General features: G+C 32.1%; 2 protein-coding genes across 4 annotated transcripts in view; both read left to right on the top strand.

Moving 5' to 3' along the window:
* The window catches only part of LOC112468876 (protein argonaute-2-like), an 8,142-nt gene extending 3,193 nt beyond the window's left edge, over nt 1-4,949 (top strand). Inside the window, exons 6-18 of the mRNA XM_025038250.1 lie at nt 146-544; nt 804-998; nt 1,321-1,441; nt 1,551-1,921; nt 1,997-2,113; nt 2,188-2,464; nt 2,701-2,850; nt 2,927-3,080; nt 3,159-3,255; nt 3,339-3,502; nt 3,698-3,971; nt 4,089-4,273; nt 4,349-4,949. Of these exons, the coding sequence (XP_024894018.1) occupies nt 146-544; nt 804-998; nt 1,321-1,441; nt 1,551-1,921; nt 1,997-2,113; nt 2,188-2,464; nt 2,701-2,850; nt 2,927-3,080; nt 3,159-3,255; nt 3,339-3,502; nt 3,698-3,971; nt 4,089-4,273; nt 4,349-4,436 (2,592 nt within the window). The 3' untranslated portion in view covers nt 4,437-4,949. The remainder of the gene's footprint in view (nt 1-145; nt 545-803; nt 999-1,320; nt 1,442-1,550; nt 1,922-1,996; nt 2,114-2,187; nt 2,465-2,700; nt 2,851-2,926; nt 3,081-3,158; nt 3,256-3,338; nt 3,503-3,697; nt 3,972-4,088; nt 4,274-4,348) is intronic.
* Nucleotides 4,950-5,609: 660 nt separating this feature from the next.
* LOC112468886 (protein argonaute-2-like) lies at nt 5,610-14,165 on the top strand. Of its 3 annotated transcripts, none has more exons than XM_025038275.1 (18): nt 5,610-5,803; nt 5,992-6,352; nt 6,461-6,753; nt 7,656-8,201; nt 8,882-8,973; nt 9,129-9,527; nt 9,785-9,979; nt 10,481-10,601; nt 10,759-11,135; nt 11,211-11,327; nt 11,400-11,676; nt 12,057-12,068; nt 12,145-12,298; nt 12,409-12,505; nt 12,589-12,752; nt 12,974-13,247; nt 13,365-13,549; nt 13,629-14,165. In XM_025038275.1, exons 3-18 carry the CDS (start codon nt 6,741-6,743, stop codon nt 13,714-13,716), a joined length of 3,111 nt encoding a protein of 1,036 aa, XP_024894043.1. In that variant the 5' UTR covers nt 5,610-5,803; nt 5,992-6,352; nt 6,461-6,740; the 3' UTR covers nt 13,717-14,165. The 3 variants fall into 3 exon arrangements, with proteins under 3 accessions (XP_024894043.1, XP_024894042.1, XP_024894044.1); XM_025038274.1 differs by having other exon boundaries at nt 11,919-12,068; XM_025038276.1 differs by lacking the exon at nt 12,057-12,068.

The following is a 14,165-nucleotide window of genomic DNA, read 5'->3' as shown; positions in this document are numbered from 1 at the left end:
ATATATATATGTATATAATATGTACTATATTATTTTTTAAATATATTTTATAAATATGCGTGTTTAATAATATCCATCATAAACGGATGTATTAGATATCGCATTTTCAATTAATTCAGTTTTTAAATGTCTTTTTTTATTTCAGGTATCTGAGCTTGGTATGACAGATCCATTCCGCTCACAAATAACTGAAAAGTCAAAAATGACATCTGCTCAATTGACGTCATATTATAACATGATACCAAAGAGAACAAATCCTGCGAAAGGTGGATCAGTAGGGGTGCCAGTTAGAGTATGGACAAATATGTTCAAGATTATATTTGACGATAAGTTTATAACGAACGCAGTCCATTATGATATTGACATCAAACCGTATAAAGAGAAAGAGGACAAAAAGAAAGCTAATAAAAAGGAACTAAATCTTCCCAAACCTTTATGTAGAAGTATTTTTGAAAAATGTAGAAATAAGCATTTTAAGAATAGATATCCGGCATATGATGGGAAGAAAAATGCGTATAGCGCGAATGATCTTCCTATCGATGATGTAAGTAATACATGCGTTGAATGTAATATAATTTATCACATTTGAAATAAGTTTTATAATATTGCTTGATCAAAAGCTAATTTCTAATTAAATCTACCAATAATTAAAACTAATAATTACACAGTTATTGTATCTTAAAAATGAAGATGTGTCAAGTAGACCCAAATGATTTAATTAGAAATCTAAGTATATAAAGAGATAAGCAAAAACTATAAAGAATAATTTTTCACATTTTTATATATTTTTTATTTTTTTTTAGATGGCTGATGTTTTCGAGCACGAAAATCCAGAGGGACGCAGGAACAGATATCAAATTGTTATAAGGAAAGTAGCTACCGTTGACCTTAGCTGGATAAAAAATTTGAGACCTGGTCGTCTGGAAGAGAGAGATCAAACTTCCGTACAAGTTTTAGATATAATTATGCGTCATGCACCGGAATCCCAGTTTATTACCGTAAGTAATTAACAGTATTTTTTTGAACTCTGATCTTCGGCTTTTAAGAGTAACGCATATCGTGTATCGCCGCGATCGCCACCCATAGTCTTTTTTAGTACTAATTTTTATACAATTATAAATAACATCGATTTTTGGAAAATAAATTGCTTGTTAAAAAAACGTTTTTACATATTATTGTTTGAACTTTCCAATCTGTTTTTTCAATATATACTTATATTTATACTTCATAATAAATTTTAGATATGGGTTGTAATTGAAGGAAATTGATTGATATAAACAAATTTACATGATGCATAATTTAAAATGTATTTTATTATAGATCGGAAAGTCACTCTACTGGGATATAAATGAGAATGAACCATTAGGTGGTGGCTTAGCTCTAGGGCGCGGTGGATTTATGTCTGGGGTACTTGGCTGGAGTCCGTATCTAAATGTAGATGGTAAAGTATTTACGTTAATTAATACATTTATCATTTGAACTTAAACCGAAAACTACAATAAATATCTTTATCTATAATCTCTATGTAATATCTCTTGTATTTTATTTAGTTTCTCATAAAGGATTTACCATGAAGCAAAGAGTACTTGACTATATAGCTGAAGTTTTAAGGGTCAGAGAAGACAACATTACTTACGATGATGTCATGCGTGAATCTAAGATACAAAGTTTTTTGAGAGGCTTAAAAGTGACTTATGAAATACCCAACGTATCGAGGCGGACGCATCGCATAATTAAATTGAGCCATAACGATTGTAATACAGAATTCAAACAGGAATCATCAGATGGAACAATATCAAAAACAACAACAATAAAAAAATACTTTTGGGAGTCCAAGAAATATAATATACGAAGGGCTAATTTGCCTACTCTTCATGTGAGCACAAAGTCTGACGGAAGTGAAATTTTGCTGCCTATCGAAGTGCGTAAGCTGTTTTATATTTGCTACAAGTGATAGCATAAGATAAATGAAAAAAAGCAATTTTCTTATTTACAGTTATGCACTATTATGCCGAATCAGCCTATTAGAAAGCTGGACGAAGAGCAAACTACAAACATGATCAGAAAAGCAGCAACTGATGCGTTTACCCGTAAAAGAAGAATAGAGGAAGCGGTACAAAACATTTTACATTCGTATATTGTGTGAACATGTATTTTATCATTATTTAATATATTATATATTTGTAGTTCAGCAAAATCCAAGTTAACGGAAGTCCTGTCATGTCAAGAGAGTTTCATCTATCTGTCCGCCCAGAAATGGAAGACGTACAGGCCAGAGTTTTACCTGCTCCAGAATTGAGATATGCCAAAGGAAAGGCACAAGTAAGACGAGGGACATGGAATATTCAACCGTTTAACGAAGCCAAACATTTGGAGAAGTCAACGTGGACTATTGTCAATTTGTCTGGAATGCCAAACCTGGAGCCTACTATGCGAGAATTCGCGCTAATGTTGCAAGCTACTGGTTAAGTATAAAAAAAAAAAAAAATTTAGATAGAAATGTATTCCGTCGAGGACTTCTAAAAAGTATAGTGCATTTGTTAATTGTTTATTCGAAAAGAATTTTATCATGGTGCATAGTTTGCAATTGTAAATTTAGATTTTCGACGAATTGTATTGAATTTTGAATCATACGACACATAGATTATATTCATATTTTATATTTTGTTACATTAAATTGTTTTTTTTTTTTTTTTTTAGCAAAGGAAGTTGGTATGATAATTGATCAGCCTCGTCCATTTGATCATTTTAGATTAAACGAATTAGATAAAATTACAAAATTCTTCATTGACAATAAGAAGTTAAAATTAATAATAGTTATCATACCTAATCGTACAGACGTAATGTATGGTGAGTAAATGATTCTTTTTATTATATTTCTTATTCTGAATATAAATCGGTCTGATGTTATTTATCATTGTTTCAGGTAAAGTAAAAAAGATTACCGAGATGGATGTTGGTGTTTTAACACAATGTATAAAACTTCAAACTTTGAGGAGATGTCAAGTAGCGACAGTAAGGAACATACTGCTAAAAATAAACTCAAAATTAAATGGCGTCAATCACATATTTGATAGAATGTAAGTGAATAATACTTGTATTTTAACATATCTGTAACCTCGAGTAAAACTGTTTTCCTTTTTTTTTTTCTTTTTTAGGCCAGCATGTCTGAATGAAAAATATCCTTGTATGCTTGTTGGCGCCGACGTGACTCATCCGTCTCCCGATTCTAAAGATTCACCATCTATAGCAGCGGTTTGTATAATTATTAAACATAGCTTTTCTTTTATATGAATATATATATATAAATGAATTAATAAGAAATTTTATTAACTCAGGTTGCTGCAAGTAGAGATAAATCAGCTTTCCGATATAATGTTGCACTTAGACTTCAACAACCCAAAGAAGAAATGATTTTAGATCTTGAAGAAATAATACTAACGCAACTTAGAGTTTATATGCAAGAAACAAAATGTTGTCCAAAGAGAATCGTCTATTATCGGTATGTATTGACGATACGCAATGTTATGTAATCTATTAAAAATAATGTTTTTAAATGTATAATGTAAAATAAATAAGAAACCTATATATATATATGTACGAGTAAAATCTGAAAATTTTTTTAATCTTTACAAATATATTTTATATACATACTTATATTTTAACGCATTAATTTCATATTTATGTTAATTTTCAGAGACGGAGTGAGCGAGGGACAACTTCCACAAGTTATGTATTATGAAATAGGAGCTATTAAAAAAGCGGTTACTAGATTCACTCGCAGCGGTATTGAAATTAATTGCTTGGTCGTTCAGAAGAGACACCATGTGCGTCTCTTCCCTAAGTCCAAAGATATACGTGACACCGAGGACACAAGAAATTATAACGTGAAAGCGGGTACAATTGTCGACACGACTATTACCCATCCAGAGCACATTGATTTTTATCTCGTATCACATGCGAGTATTCAGGTAGGTCGATACATTAGGTTAATTTTTTTAAATAAAAATTAAATTTATAAACTATAAATATTTTTTCAATGAAATTTATTTGATGTATAGTGTTGATGATTATAATTATAAATGTAGGGTACAGCGAGGCCTACAAAATACAGATGCATCTTCAACGAATCCAACTTTACCGAAGATCAGATTGAAGAGTTGACATATTATCTTTGTCATATATATGCCCGCTGTGCAAGAGCGGTAAGCTATCCGGCGCCTACCTATTATGCTCATTTAGCAGCTTATCGTGGAAGAGCCTTGATACAAGGGTAAGCAATCTATTACGCTATGAATCAGATATTGATTATAATCATGATCTGTAAGATATTATTTCCATTTATCAGGAACAGAGACTTTAGGTTGAGTGACTTGGAAAGGGAACAGAGAAACTTTATAATAAGAATGGGAGAATCACCAATGTTTTTTGTTTAAGGATAGATATTCATGATTTTTGAAGGATTTCCGAGAATCGCTTTGTAGTTGAGACATAATGTCCAACCGATACATATTATAGTTATAACAAATTACAAATATTTTACTTTTATAATTAAATAAATTGTTCTTTATTAACTTTAACTTTAACTATAGCATCTCACAAAAAAAGCGCGCTTTTATCGAAAAAGACAGTTCAGAATATGGGCCTATGACTATATGATGAAATGTATAATCATATGTGCGCTTTGTATCTTTACATCCACATATAAATTAAATAGCCTTGGGAATAAGGTTTACTAATTGTAATTTTTAATAGAAAGTTATTCAAATGTCTAGACAATAGTTATTGCACATGCAATGATATGCTGACGTCGTACTGCGGTAGTACTATATCCAACTTTTATGATCTGTATCTTCACGTTTGAGAATATAAAATTTATTTGTAAAGAATTATATTTAAGATCATGTACTCGTTAAAAAAGGAACAAATAAATGGCGTTTATACGAAAATACTTTGTTACGTTTTATAATAGTTCGAAGGCTACAGAAAGATTGTTGATATACGCAAGGAGTGTCTTTTATACTCTATTGACAGAAATGCGAAAAACGCACAGCGTTTGATAAGGATCTAAGGAGTTTAAGAAGTCCCATAATCTTAATTGCGTAACTATTCATATGCATTTAAAGCAATTTTTTTTATAAATGCATTGCTATTCTAAAGTATATAATTGTTTATATACTATATATTTTTGTAAAAAAAGAGTGCATTTGGATTGTCTTCTCTTATTATTGCAGTCTTCGCGCTTCCAATGGCAGCGCGCAATCTATACATGAAAAGTGCATAACGTGCAGACAGACAGACACAGACAGAGAGAAACCAGAAAGGGCTAGTCAGGCTTCTCTCTCTCTCTCTCTCTCTCTCTCTCTCTTTCTTTCTCTCTCTCTCTCTCTCTCTCTCTCTCTCTCTCTCAGGTGCAGATAAATTGTTCTTTTTTTTGTGTGACTATGGGCGCGTTCAGCAGACCAAGCCGCTCAGTAGCAGTCGAACGTGATTGGCTCTTACTTTTAGAACCAACGAATCAATGCTATGTGTTGATAAGACGAACTCAACAGTTATGTCTGCTGAACGCAGCCTATGGTAGTAGGGTTATGTGCTTTCACCTTTCACCTCACCACGTGTTGGTTTGATTGTTTTCTCGCGCGTCTGTGCCTGGCCGGTGGTAAACAAATTTTTTATGCCACTGCAATACTATTCCGTAACTTAAAAAGATGTCCGTGCCTGAGAAAGTGCTGATGCGAAAAATTAAGAAACGAGATCGAGAAGACACAATTAATAATGCTAAAGCGGCGAGAGGAGCAGAAAGGTAAGGGTGTTCTGATTTTTGAGGTTAGCTCTTGTGAAATAAAAACATCTGTCGAGTAGTGGGACTGTGTATTTAAGAAATTTGCGTAGCAAAATTAGTATCTACAGTATCTCTTAGTATTGGTTTCTTTCTTTTTTTTCGTTATAAATATATCCCTCTTGTCATTTATTTTAAACACTTTTATACAGATGCAATCAAGCCAGAAAGAATACCCGAGACGATACCTCAGCAAAACACAGAGGATATGAGTTTTGCTTGGGTAAAATCCTTGTACTGGGTACTGGGTTTTCCCACCTCGCCGAGCTCGTACCCATGGAAAGGAAGTACTTTCAGATATAATATAAAATTAAATTATATAAATATGAGATATTTCTCAAAATATTTTCACATTTTCTAACACTGATTTTTCGTGAAAATTTGAAAGAATTGCGACGCCGATCGCCCCGATTCGTTTCGCGTTCATCACCGCGTTACATTACGGAAGATACATGGATAAAGTCCCTAAGTGGTAGCGAATCCTTACTGCTTAAGTTTTTCTATGTGCCATGGGTGAGTGTCATGACACGTCAGTTATTCCCAATAACGAATCAAATGTTTTGTGTATATCTTGCAAGATCTGGGGAATTCCTTTATTCTCTTGTGTATGTACGTATATAGGTGTACGAGGTACCACGAGAATTTCGAGGTCATTCGAGGATTTATTTTCGTTTGAGGTGGTATTGCCCAATTGCCAGTAATTTGCCACTGAAGAGAGACAGGTGCCATTAAACTGAAGAAGTCCACAGCAGTACGAGGCACGAGACGTCGGGTTTAGGCAACGGCGCAGTAGGTATCACCATCGTTGACTATTCGGTGCATATTCTTCGGTCCAGCAGCATCAGCAAGTGAATTTACGCACAATACGTTTTGGGAGCTTCTGATACCGCATTAAGACAGGATGACGAAGAAAGGTACGTATTCTGGTCGTTACGCACGATTGCTCCGAAAACGGCTTGCCCTGTAAATTGTTCAACTCAATAATTGATAATTTTCGTTATGCGTGTGTACGTGCGTGCGTGGTAATTCGATCCATTACCCGAATTAATTGCTCGTATTTAGAAAAAGGACGCAATATATACATAAATATAAGTCAAATAATAAAGTAGTCGATCTATATGGTTCTAAGAACAGGCAGTTTGAGTTTGAATTTTCATATTCCGAAGTTACGATGATGATATCGATTTAAGGCAGGATGACAAAGAAAGGTACGCGTGCCGATTTTGTTACGTGCGATCCTTTCGGAGACCGCTTTCTTAATTTTCCTCGGTAATTGCATCATTCAGTAATTGATCGATCATTTCCGTGATCATAATTTAATATATTTATATAGAAATAAGTCAAATGAAAGAAGTATTCGATGTATGTATATTTTAACAGTATGTTAAGTCTGAGATTGAATTTCCATTTTTCAAAATCCCGATAATAAAGTCATGACATTTCAAGGTTGTGACACAAACGGGCTATGTCGAAAATATTACGTATTTACACTCGCTGTATACACTCGCGTTTGTGGGATCAAGTGGGGTCAAGATGACATTAGATTCTGTTTTGCGAAACTGTTTGTATATTTTAGCTTTACTTTTTTCCCCTAATATTCAATATACTTATTTTACTAAAAACGTAGAAAGTTTAATGCGATTCGGGTACAAAAAACTGTTTTATTTTATTATTATTTTTATATTTAAAGCATTTAATCTTTTTATAATTGAATTAACTGAGAGGTTCAAGTGTAATCTTAAAACTTGAATTGTACATGATCTTTGAGAAAGATGTGTTTAATAAAGAATAATATATATATGTATATAAATTATAGGAAAGAAGAAGAAGCAGGCAGCAGCAGCAGCAGATGTTGCTGCTGCATCAACCTCACAAGATGAGAAGAAAGAAACTTCAGGGCAAGCACTTTCTGGTTCATCACAGCAGAAGTCTAAAGGTCCACAACAGCAACAGAAAGTAACTAAATGTCCACAACCACTAATATTACGGAGTAAACAGGAAGTTGCACGGGGTCTACAAAAGCAGCAAAGCCTACCACAACAACAGCAGCAGCTACAACTACAAGGAGTATGGGCTTCACGCCAGCAAGCACTTCAAACGTCACATCAAGTACCTCAAGTGCAGCAACAAACAGCACAGGTTCCATGGCATCAGCCACAGCAAGCACAAGTACTGCAAACAGCATGGGTTTCGCGACAACAAGTACCCCAAAGCCAACTACCGCAACAGCAGCAGCAAGGAGCACAGGGTTTTCAACAGCCACAGCAAGTACCGCAAACAGCATGGGGTCCACGACAACAAGTATCTCAAACCCAACTGTCACAGCAGCAACAAGGAGCACAACGTCAGCAAAAAGCTTCAAGTAATAATATCAGTAATTGAAATATTAATAATAGAATGTTCAACATGTTTTAAATTTTTTTCTTATATAAGGAAATCTATTGACGTCAAAATATACAGGAATATTTTTTGAAAAAAGTGGAATTGTGTGCTATTTTACGTATTAATGTACTTAATTGATTATCAATTAATTCTTTTTATTCCGTATAAAAAATCAAATACTTTATATATACACAAGATACTTTGTGTTTTATATTAGGATAATATATTTGAATTAAATATAAAATAACGATAAAACTTGGGTTTGCTAGTAAATAATTAATGGAGATAAATTTTTGTTCAACTTAACTAATTAAATATAAAATATCTCTGATAAGGTATTGATATTTTACACATCTCATTTTAATATTTTTCTAAGCATGGTGATGAGGAAAATTGAATTGAACAAAAGACAGTTTTATTTAAATAAAAGAGATGTTTATCTTTTAGAATAAATTCATCTAGAACAAAGATATATCTATAAAATTGTCTTTTTTAAATGAAAAAATTGTTATATGACTACTCTTTATCTAGGTCCGTTTTCAGATATTTTTTTCATTAAAATAGGATATTAAATATATATAGACATATGTATATAGACATGTGTTTATAGACATGTGTATGTATGACGTATGTATTGTGCATTATTTTCATTTTTTATAGTTGATATTAGTGGTGCCGGTGATCATCGACAAGTACTGACTGGTGGTAGTGGTATACACCAACAGCAACCATCAACAAGTAGATCTCTTGATGTACGATCATATATATATATGTATATAATATGTACTATATTATTTTTTAAATATATTTTATAAATATACGTGTTTAATAATATCCATCATAAACGGATGTATTAGATATCGCATTTTTAATTAATTCAGTTTTTAAATGTCTTTTTTTATTTCAGGTATCTGAGCTTGGTATGACAGATCCATTCCGCTCACAAATAACTGAAAAGTCAAAAATGACATCTGCTCAATTGACGTCATATTATAACATGATACCAAAGAGAACAAATCCTGCGAAAGGTGGATCAGTAGGGGTGCCAGTTAGAGTATGGACAAATATGTTCAAGATTATATTTGACGATAAGTTTGTAACCAACGCAGTCCATTATGATATTGATATTAAGGCTTACAAAGAGAAAGAGGACAAAAAGAAAGCTAATGAAAAGGAACTTGATCTTCCCAAATCTTTATGTAGAAGTATTTTTGAAAAATGTAGAAATAAACATTTTAAGACCAGATATCCGGCATATGATGGGAAGAAAAATGCGTATAGCGCGAATGATCTTCCTATCGATGATGTAAGTAATATATGCATTGAATGTAATATAATTTATCACATTTGAAATAAGTTTTATAATATTGCTCGATCAAAAGCTAATTTCTAATTAAATCTACCAATAATTAAAACTAATAATTACACAGTTATTGTATCTTAAAAATGAAGATGTGTCAAGTAGACCTAAATTATTTATTTAGAAATCTAATTAAAGAGATAAGCAAAAACTATAAAGAATATTTTTTCACATTTTTTTATATTTTATATATTTTGTTATAGATGGCTGATGTTTTCGAGCACGAAAATCAAGAGGGACGCAAGAATAAATATCAAATTGTTATAAGGAAAGTAGCTACTGTTGACCTTAGCTGGATAAAAAATTTGAAACCTGGTCGTCTGGAAGAGAGAGATCAAACTTCCGTACAAGTTTTAGATATAATTATGCGTCATGCATCGGAATCCCAGTTTATGACCGTAAGTAATTAACAATTTTTTTTTTTTAACAAACTTCTTAGTTATATTGCTCGATTTCAAGCGTCGTGATCCTTTTTGCATATATCTGTTGATGAGATATATGAGACCTGCAATTCAATGCCAATTCCGAACGGGTTTCTGTAGGCAAGATACTCTTAGTGGGTCCGAGAAGTGGTCCGATCGAATAAAAACGGTCAGATTTGAACTTTGATCTTCGGCTCTTAAGAGTAACGCATATCTTTGCGCCGCAATCGCCACTTATAGTCTTTTTTTCTTTAGTACTAATTTTTGTACGATTATAAATAACATCGATTTTTGGAAAATGAAATGCTTGTTAAAAAAGTGTTTTTGCGTATTATTGTTTGAACTTGAATCTGCTTCTTCAATATATACTTATATTTATACTTTATAATAAATTTTAGATATGGATTGTAATTGAAGAAAATTGATTGATATAAACAAATTTACATGATGCATAATTTAAAATGTATTTTGTTATAGATCGGAAAGTCACTCTACTGGGATATAAATGAGGAAGAACCATTAGGTGGTGGCTTAGCTCTAGCGCGCGGTGGATTTATGTCTGGGGTACTTGGCTGGAGTCTGTATCTAAATGTAGATGGTAAAGTATTTACGTTAATTAATACATTTATCATTTAAACTACAAACAAATGTGTAAGCAATATTTTTAAAGCTTTTGTAATGGCTTAAACCGAAAACTACAATAAATATCCTTATCTATAATAATCTTTATGTAATATCTCTTGTATTTTGTTTAGTTTCTCATAAAGGATTTACCACGAAGCAGAGAGTACTTGAATATATAGCTGAAGTTTTAAGGGTCAGAGAAGACAACATTACTTACGATGATGTCATGCGTGAATCTAAGATACAAAGTTTTTTGAGAGGCTTAAAAGTGACTTATGAAATACCCAACGTATCGAGGCGGACGCATCGCATAATTAAATTGAGCCGTTACGATTGTAATACAGAATTCAAACAGGAGTCATCAGATGGGACGAGAACAATATCAAAAACAACAACAATAAAAAAATACTTTTGGGAGTCCAAGAGATATAATATACGAAGACCTGATTTGCCTACTCTTCATGTGAGCACGAAGTCTGACGGAAGTGAAATTTTGCTGCCTATCGAAGTGCGTAAGCTGTTTTATATTTGCTACAAGTGATAGCATAAGATAAATGAAAAAAAGCAATTTCCTTATTTACAGTTATGCACTATTATGCCGAATCAGCCTATTAGAAAGCAGGACGAAGAGCAAACTACAAACGTGATCAGAAAAGCAGCAACTGATGCGTTTACTCGTAAAAAAAGAATAGAGGAAGCGGTACAAAACATTTTACATTCGTATATTGTGAACATGTATTTTATCATTATTTAATATATTATATGTTTGTAGTTCAGCAAAATCCAAGTTAACGAAAGTCCCGTCATGTCAAGAGAGTTTCATCTATCTGTCCGCCCAGAAATGGAAGACGTACAGGCCAGAGTTTTACCTTCTCCAGAATTGAGATATGGCAGAGGAAAGGCACAAGTAAAACGAGGCACATGGAATATTCAACCGTTTAACGAAGCCAAACATTTGAAGAAGTCAACGTGGACTATTGTCAATTTGTCTGAAATGCCGAACCTGGAGCCTACTATGCAAGAATTCGCGAAAATGTTGCAAACTACTGGTTAAGTATAAAAAAAATAAAATTTAGATAGAAATGTATTCCGTCGAGGACTTCTAAAAAGTATAGTGCATTTGTTAATTGTTTATTCGAAAAGAATTTTATCATGGTGCATAGTTTGCAATTGTAAATTTAGATTTTCGACGAATTGTATTGAATTTTGAATCATACGACACATAGATTATATTCATATTTTATATTTTATGTTACATTAATTTTTTTTTTTTTTTTTTTTTTTTTTTAAGCAAAGGAAGTTGGTATGATAATTGAGCAGCCTCGTCCATTTGATCATTTTAGATTAAACGAATTAGATAAAATTACAAAATTCTTCATTGACAATAAGAAGTTAAAATTAATAATAGTTATCATACCTAATCGTACAGATGTAATGTATGGTGAGTACATGATTCTTTTTATTATATTTCTTATTCTGAATATAAATCGGTCTGGTGTTATTTATCATTGTTTCAGGTAAAGTAAAAAAAATTACCGAGATGGACGTCGGTGTTTTAACACAATGTATAAAACTTCAAACTTTAAAGAGAGTTCAAGTATCGATAGTAAGGAACATTCTGCAAAAAATAAACTCGAAATTAAATGGCGTTAATCACATATTTGATAGAATGTAAGTGAATAATATTTGTACCTTTACATTTTATGAAGATACCTGTAACCTCAAGTAAAACTTTTTTTTTTTTTTTTTTTTTTTTTTTTTTTTTTTATTTTCTTTTTTAGGCCAGCATGTCTGAACGAAAAATATCCTTGTATGCTTGTTGGCGCCGACGTGACTCATCCGTCTCCCGATTCTAAAGATTCACCATCTATAGCAGCGGTTTGTATAATTATTAAACATAGCTTTTCTTTTATATGAATATATATATATAAATGAATTAATAAGAAATTTTATTAACTCAGGTTGCTGCAAGTAGGGATAAATCAGCTTTCCGATATAATGTTGCACTTAGACTTCAACAACCCAAAGAAGAAATGATTTTAGATCTTGAAGAAATAATACTAACGCAACTTAGAGTCTATATGCAAGAAACAAAATGTTGTCCAAAGAGAATCGTCTATTATCGGTATGTATTGACGATACTCAATGTTATGTAATCTATTAAAAATAATGTTTTTATAGGTACATAAAGGAAAACTCAGTTTTAAATGTATAACGTAAAATAAATAAGAAACCTATATATATATGTACGAGTAAAATCTGAAAATTTTTTTAATCTTTACAAATATATTTTATATACATACTTATATTTTAACGCATTAATTTCATATTTATGTTAATTTCCAGAGACGGAGTGAGCGAGGGACAACTTCCACAAGTTATGTATTATGAAATACGAGCTATTAAAAAAGCGGTTACTAGATTCACTCGCAGCGGTATTGAAATTAATTGCTTGGTCGTTCAGAAGAGACACCATGTGCGTCTCTTCCCTAAGTCCAAAGATATACGTGACACCGAGGACACAAGAAATTATAACGTGAAAGTGGGTACAATTGTCGACACGACTATTACCCATCCAGAGCACATTGATTTTTATCTCGTATCACATGCGAGTATTCAGGTAGGTCGATACATTAGGTTAATTTTTTTAAATAAAAATTAAATTTATAAACTATAAATATTTTTTCAATGAAATTTATTTGATGTATAGTGTTGATGATTATAATTATAAATGTAGGGTACAGCGAGGCCTACAAAATACAGATGCATCTTCAACGAATCCAACTTTACCGAAGATCAGATTGAAGAGTTGACATATTATCTTTGTCATATATATGGCCGCTGTGCAAGAGCTGTAAGCTATCCGGCTCCTACCTATTATGCTCATTTAGCAGCTTATCGTGGTAGAGCTTTGATACAAGGGTAAGCAATCTATTACGCTATGAAGCGGATATTGATTATGATCATGACCTAGCTGTAAGATATTATTTTTGTTTACCAGGAACGGAGACTTTAGGTTGAGTGACTTGGAAAGAGAACAGAGAAATTTTATAATAAGAATGGGAGAATCACCAATGTTTTTTGTTTAAGGATAGATATTCATGATTTTAAGGATTTCCGAGGATCGCTTTGTAGTTGAGACATATAATGTCCAATCGATACATATTATAGTTATAACAAATTACAAATATTTTACTTTTATAATTAAATAAATTGTTCTATTATTAACTTTAACTTTAACTATATAGCATCTCACAAATAAAAGACTAGCGATAAAAAACAGTTCAGAATATGGGCCTATGACTATATGATGAAATGTATAGTCATATGTGCGCTTCGTGTCTTTACATCCACATATGAACTAAATAGCCTTGTGAACAACGTTTACTAATTGTAATTTTTAATAGGAAGTTATTAAAATGTCTAGTACTATATCCAACTTTTATGATTTGTATTTTCATGTGTAAGGATATACAATTTATATACGTATAAGGAATTACATTTAAGATTATGTTACTCGTTAAAAAAGGAACAAATA

The sequence above is a fragment of the Temnothorax curvispinosus genome, unplaced genomic scaffold (genome assembly GCF_003070985.1).
Source record: "Temnothorax curvispinosus isolate PA1 unplaced genomic scaffold, ASM307098v1 QBEX01002200.1, whole genome shotgun sequence".
NCBI classification, from domain to species: Eukaryota; Metazoa; Arthropoda; class Insecta; order Hymenoptera; family Formicidae; genus Temnothorax; species Temnothorax curvispinosus.
Note: the sequence above shows the minus strand (reverse complement) of the source record. Positions and strands in the feature narration are given on the sequence as shown.

Coding starts and splice junctions, on each gene's coding strand:
- LOC112468886 (XM_025038274.1), top strand. Junction 8,202..8,881: donor ACGTCAGCAAAAAGCTTCAA/GTAATAATATCA, acceptor CATTTTTTATAG/TTGATATTAGTGGTGCCGGT. Junction 11,328..11,399: donor AAAAAAGAATAGAGGAAGCG/GTACAAAACATT, acceptor ATATGTTTGTAG/TTCAGCAAAATCCAAGTTAA.